Source organism: Castanea sativa, chromosome 4, assembly GCF_040712315.1.
Source record: "Castanea sativa cultivar Marrone di Chiusa Pesio chromosome 4, ASM4071231v1".
NCBI lineage: Eukaryota > Viridiplantae > Streptophyta > Magnoliopsida > Fagales > Fagaceae > Castanea > Castanea sativa.
The window spans coordinates 15,992,699-15,998,896 of record NC_134016.1 but is presented as its reverse complement, the minus strand read 5'-3'; the positions used below and the strand labels follow the sequence as shown (position 1 = coordinate 15,998,896).

The 6,198-nt window shown below is 39.4% G+C and overlaps 1 protein-coding gene across 1 annotated transcript; it reads right to left on the bottom strand.

The window, feature by feature from the left end:
- Nucleotides 1-1,092: 1,092 nt before the first annotated feature.
- LOC142632519 (uncharacterized) lies at nt 1,093-2,452 on the bottom strand. The gene is made up of 2 exons (XM_075806904.1): nt 1,835-2,452; nt 1,093-1,608 (listed from the first exon to the last, which is right to left on the bottom strand). Exons 1-2 carry the CDS (start codon nt 2,450-2,452, stop codon nt 1,093-1,095), a joined length of 1,134 nt encoding a protein of 377 aa, XP_075663019.1.
- Between the last annotated feature and the right edge of the window lie 3,746 nt (nt 2,453-6,198).

The following is a 6,198-nucleotide window of genomic DNA, read 5'->3' as shown; positions in this document are numbered from 1 at the left end:
CTATTATTGGTGGAAGTGCCCACCCCTTTCACTGCGGTCTCCAAGATCAGATCACTCTTCATTGTTGGATTGCGAAGGGCTACTTTCTATAAGGTAAATAGACTCTTGAGGCAGTTCCAATATGAATAAGGAATGCTAGGTGGAAAAAGAAGAAAACCTTTCACTCCTATGGACACAAATCCTACTTCTATAAAGAACATGTTGTTGGGCTTGGAGATGGCTGACCGAGTAAACCAGTCTTTTGTCAAGGTTCACTTTTACATGATGACTACAAAATACTCTAACTGGTTGGTGGACTAGATTGCTGATAAGGAAGCTAAGATGGTTGCTATGAGAAAACAGTTTCTCAAAGATAATCGGGAAAGACACGATGAAGACAACTACGAATTTAAAAGAAGGGACAAGGATGACAAATTACCTAACACAGATGAAATCAATGATCAACAAAGAGAGAAAAGACCGAAGACAAAGTGACCTTATTCTTGGCTTTGAACATGTTTATTTTAAAGTTGATGTAAAAACTCTTATGTTTAGGAATTATTTAGGACTTGCAGGTTAAGGATTTTGTTTAAGATGTAGGTTTTTGGGTTTTTTTTTTTTTTTTGGTTTGGTTTAGGGTTTAGGTTCTTGAGGTTTGGTTCGGTTTCAGGTTTGGTTTTCTTTTTTAGGGTTTGGTTTCTTGGATTTTGTGTAATGACATGGTTTAATGGAATTGTTGAATTTTTGGAAAATTTTGTTCAATGGGCAAATGATGGTTTTGGGAAATTGTGATCGGACCAATGCATGGTTGCCTATGTACCTTCTTGGTAGAAAGATCAGGTCATCATGTAGTTCATTTATTTTTTTTATTTGCCTTAACTTTTGCCTAGGCCGCCATTTCGGGTTTTCAACCAAGTAGGCTCTCTCACTCTTTTTTTTTTTTTTTTTTACTCTCCTTTTGCATAGATTACCCTTTTGGATTTTCAACCTAACCTTTTTTTTTTGCTCTAATTTTTGCCTAGCGAGCTTTCTTTTTTTTTTTTTTTTCAAGCCTAGGAAGGGAAATAACCTAATTTGCAACCACTTCAAACGTTGCGTTTTCAATCTACCACCTCAGACGTGGTATTTCTTTAATTGATCCATGTTGGTTGGCTCAGTGAAAAAGTTTGCATATAAGTCCATCAACCTTACTGCTTCCCTAGAGTATATTTGCTTGATAATGTATGGGTCTGCCCAATTTTGCTTAAACTTCCTGTTTGCATCTTGAACTGGGGCTTGAATTTTTTTCAACACTAAATCCCCTAATTTCAAATCTCTTGGTCTTACTTTTTTGTCAAAAGCTTTCCTAAGCCTCCTTTGGTATCCCTGAATGTCATACAGGGTTTTGAGTCTTTTCTCATCCAGCATGCATAATTGGTCATATCTGCTTTGCAACCAATCTGCTTCGGGGATTTCACTTTCCAATACTGTCCTTAATGTACAGACACCCATTTCAATGGGGAGGACTACTTCCATCCCATACACCAATGAATAAGGAGTGGCTCCAGTAGAGGATCGAATTGATGTTCTATACCCCCAAAGTGCATAGGGCAATTGCAGGTGCCAGTCCTTGTAATTCTTTGTGCTCTTCTTCAAGATTCACCCTATGTTTTTGTTAGCAGCCTCAACTGCTCCATCAATCTAAGGATGGTAGGGAGAAAATTTATGGTGCTGAATGTTAAACTATCACAACAACTTTTCTGTTTCTCCTTTAAAATGTAGCCTATTGTCAGAGATAATTAATTTCATGTGTTACCTTGTATCTGCAGATGATATTGGTTTGAATAAATTAAGCAACTTTCTTTGAATTCAAAACCTTGTGTGAGGCAGCTTCTACCCATTTAGTGAAATAATCAATGGCTACAAGTATGAATTCATGGTCATTGAATGCAGTTAGGTGAATTTTTCCAATGATGTCTATCCCCCAAGTAGAAAACGGCCAAAGTGATGTCATGGTATGCAATGGCATTGGTGGCATGTGCTTCAAACCTCCGTGAACTTCGCATTGATGGCATTTTCGAACATGAGCCGAACAATCAACTTCCATGGTGGTCCAGTAATAGCCTTGTCTCATTATCTTCCTTAATAGCATGTGTGCATTCATATGTGGCCCATAGCTTGATTCATGAACTTCTTCAATTATTTGTTGTACCTCCTTAACGGTTACACAAAGGAGATAAATTCCAGCATATGATCTTCTATAAAGCCTTTCACCACAAATAATGTAATTAGTGGACAACCTTCGGATGGTCAATTGGTCATTCTTGTCTACAGATGATGGGTATGTCCCATTCTTGAGGTATTGTAAGATGTCTATATACCATTCATTTTTCCCATTCTTTTCTTCATCTTCTTCTATTGTTATGCAATAAGTTGGTTCCTTTTTTTGTTTCACCACTATCAGTCTTGTTTCATCTTCTTTAGGCTCATCCATCATAGATGACGTTGTTGCTAAAGCATCTGCAAATTGATTCTACATTCTTGGCACATATTGGTACTGGATCTTGTTGAATTTTGTGGCCCACTTTCGAAGATATTCATGGTAAGGCATTGACCTTTCTTCTTTGATCTTCCATTTATTCTGAATTTGGGAGATTATCAGGGCTGAGTCACCATATACTTCTAATTCTTTCACTCCAAGGCCTAGGGCTGCTCGTAACCTCATGATGCAGCTTCATATTCAGTGGCATTGTTGGTGGCAGGAAAGTTGAGTCTGCCAGATAATGGGATGTGTATCCCTTTTGGGCAGACTAAGAGAACTGCAATGCCACTTCCATTTTGATTTGTTACTCCATCGAATTACATCTTCCATGCTTCTAGCTCAACCCCCATGATATCTTCATCCGGAAAGTCTCCTTGGATCTTTTCAGCTTCTTTTGGTAAACAGTGGGCTAAGTGATCAACAATCGCCCTCCCCTTCACAAATTTCTGAGTCACATACTTAATGTCAAATTCTGACAAAAGCAGAACCCATTTAGCTGTCTTCTTATCCTATACAGGCTTTTCCATTAAGTACTTCAAAGGATCCATTCTTGCAATGAGTAAGACCTTGTAAGCAAGCATATAATGTCTAAGCTTGCGGGTTGCCCATACAAGTGCTACATATGTCTTCTCAAGTGGTGAATACTTTTCTTCATAAGGCAACATCTTCTTGCTGATGTAGTATATTGCATTCTCTTTTCTAGTCTCCTTTAGGTATTGAGCAAGTAAAGCCCCCATTGTTGTATCTGTAGTGGTGAGATACAACAACAATGGCTTTTCCAGTACCGGTGGGACCAGTATTGGTGGCTTCATTAGATAATTCTTGATCTTTTCAAAGGCTTTTTTGGCATTGTTCATTTCACACTGTAGGAACCTCCTTTTTAAGTAGTCGGAAGATTGGTTCACATGTCACGGTGAGCTGGGCTATGAACCTGCTGATGTATAGTATTCTCCCTAGAAATCTTCAGATCTCTTTCTCAGTTCTTGGAGGCTTCATCTCTACAATTGCCTTGATTTTGTTAGGATCTACTTCTATTCCTCTTTGGCTTACCATAAACCCTAACAGTTTTTCAGATGTGGCTCCGAAAGTACATTTCTTGGGATTCAACCGCAACTTATAGAATCAGATTCTTTCAAATAACTTCCTCAAAGCCAATAAATTCCCTTCACGGTTTTTGGACTTGACTATCATGTCATCCACATAAACTTCAATTTCTTTGTGGATTAAATCACGCAACAAAGTGGTGGTTGCACGTTGGTAGGTAGCACCAACATTTTTAAGGCCGAAGGGCATGACCTTGTAGCAATATGTCCCTCATTGAGTAATAAAGGAGGTTTTCTCCATATCTTCTGGAGTCATCTTAATCTGCTTATACCCTGAAAATCCATCCATAAATGATAGCAAAGAATGACTTGCGGTATTGTCAACCAGGACGTCAATGTGAGGTAAAGGAAAGTCATCCTTTGGACTGGCCTTATTCAGATCTCGAAAATTTACACACATTCTAACCTTCCCATCTTTCTTTAGCACAGGAACAACATTGGCTAACCACTTTGGATAGTTGACCACCCTTAGGAATCCTGCATTGAACTGTTTCTCAACTTCCTCCTTGATCTTAAGAGTCCACTCTGGCTTCATTCTTCTCAACTTCTGCTTGACTGGCTTCATGGTTGGATCTGCTGGAATGCAGTGTTGTACTATATCTATATCAATCCCAGGCATGTCTTCATATGACCACGCAAAGACTTCTTTGAATTCTGTTAGCAGTGCCACTAATGCATCTATCTGAGAAGAGCTTAGGGTATTGCCCACTTGTATCATTTTAGATTCATCATCAGTTCCCAAGTTAATAGATTGAGTTTCTTCTTTTATGGGTTCTACGTGTCCATGTTTTAATTCTTTATTATTAAGAGTTTCTTTACCAATTTCAGAAATAAAAACATTCAAAACCAGCAAATAAGCAAAATTAGAAATCATATTAAAAGGAAAATAGTTCTCAACAGACTCAATAGACTTAACTAAATCAGACTCAATTGGAATACTATCACAACAGACTTAACAAGAATAGAAATACTAGTAGAAATAGACTCAATGGGGGCAGAAACAATGTTCTTGGTAGGATTGATTGGCTTAGTGGTCTTGATCTTCTTGTCAAAAGTGACTGACTTGACGATCTTGATCTTCTTCACGAAGTCCTCCATGGGGTGGGCGGCTCCCTCCCATGCCCAGTTCTTCAACTCAATATGGTTTCAACGATGGTAGGTGGCTCCCAATAAATTCCTTATTCCCTCAGCATCAATACTGCAAGGTTTTCATCCATATAATCTGTGGTTTCTTCGTTAATCTCCATGTCTGTAGGCTTGTCGGTCATAAAGGCATCCAGGCGCTCTATGCTATCCATCCACTCATCAAACAGATTGTACTTCCCTTTGTTGCCCAAGTTGGTGTGTTGAGGGGGATGTTCTAGCTCTCCCCCTTCCATCCTCTCATTATCACCTCCAGCATTCTCAAGTGTCATGATTCTGAGACTGTGGACCATCAGTTTTTGGTCTAGAGCAGCCAACCTAGCATTTTATGTTATCTTCTTCTTTGGCTCATGGGGTCAGTGAGTCAGGTTCCGAGTCAAAATACGACCTTAATTCTGGAGTCTCTCTACCATGCTTGTCATATCAAGGACTGGATCTTGAACTGACATCAGTGATACTACTCCAATTTGAAAGGTGCCCATAGGGGTATTCTTTATAGTACATATCATTCACTTGTTGATTCTCCTCTCTTGCATTCTCTAACACATTCACCTATTAACTTCAACATCATCCTCAATATCTTCATCATAGTAGTCGATATCATCATCATATTCTTCATAGTAAAGATTTGCATCTTCATCTTCTCTATCACCAGGGGGTTCACCCCAGTCATGGCCATTGTATTGGCTATCATAATCTTCACTATTGTTACTCTCACTGTCATTGTTGCTGTCATCATCATCATGTCCACCGTCACTGTTGCTGCTGTCACTACTACTATTACTCTCGTCATCACTTCCTTCATCATCATCACTAGGTGCTATTCCCCCTTCTTCATCTTCATCATGGGCTCTTAGTTCATACGGGCTCTTCAATGCATGCTGACTAGTCTCCCAATACTCTTTGTCTTCAATATTGCAAATGGCATCTCCAAGGAGTGTAGTCATAGCGTCAGGGTTCATGTAATCAGCCTAATTAGTAGGGACCCCAGTTGTCTCCTCCCTCTTCAGTTCTGAAACCTTGTTATTGCACTCAAGTAGTAATTAGAACCTAGGCACCAATGTCCTTGTCACAGGATCAATTCTCGGTTCAGGGAATCCCCAATAGCGTTGAATTTCTCTAGCTTTGACAAACTTTCCATTTAATGTAGGAGTGTAGGGCCTTGGGGGTTCCGAGGGATAAGGAAGTCCTTTTGCTTTGGTTTTGGCTTAGGCCATCTTTCTTACTTCCATCTCTAACAAGTCATCATCAGTGGGCTTATAGCCTAGCCTAAAAGGTGGTGTGGCAGTAGGAATCATTGAGACCTAAACAGTAGGCTTCTTCACAGTTCTCCCCAAGTACATCCCGGGAAGGTAGTTCATTGTTCTCATCATTGCTACCACATTGTTATTACTGTAGGGAGCAAAATCCATCGGGATCTTCTCCACTTCTTCTTCTCTCCTTTTAAAGCTA

Excerpts from the sequence above, each read along its gene's own strand:
- LOC142632519 (XM_075806904.1), bottom strand. The coding sequence starts at position 2,452 with ATGGATGAGCCTAAAGAAGATGAAACAAGACTGATAGTGGTGAAACAA. Across the intron at positions 1,609-1,834 it reads TAGAAGCTGCCTCACACAAG|AAGAGCACAAAGAATTACAA; the intron begins GTTTTGAATTCA and ends TGAATCTTGAAG.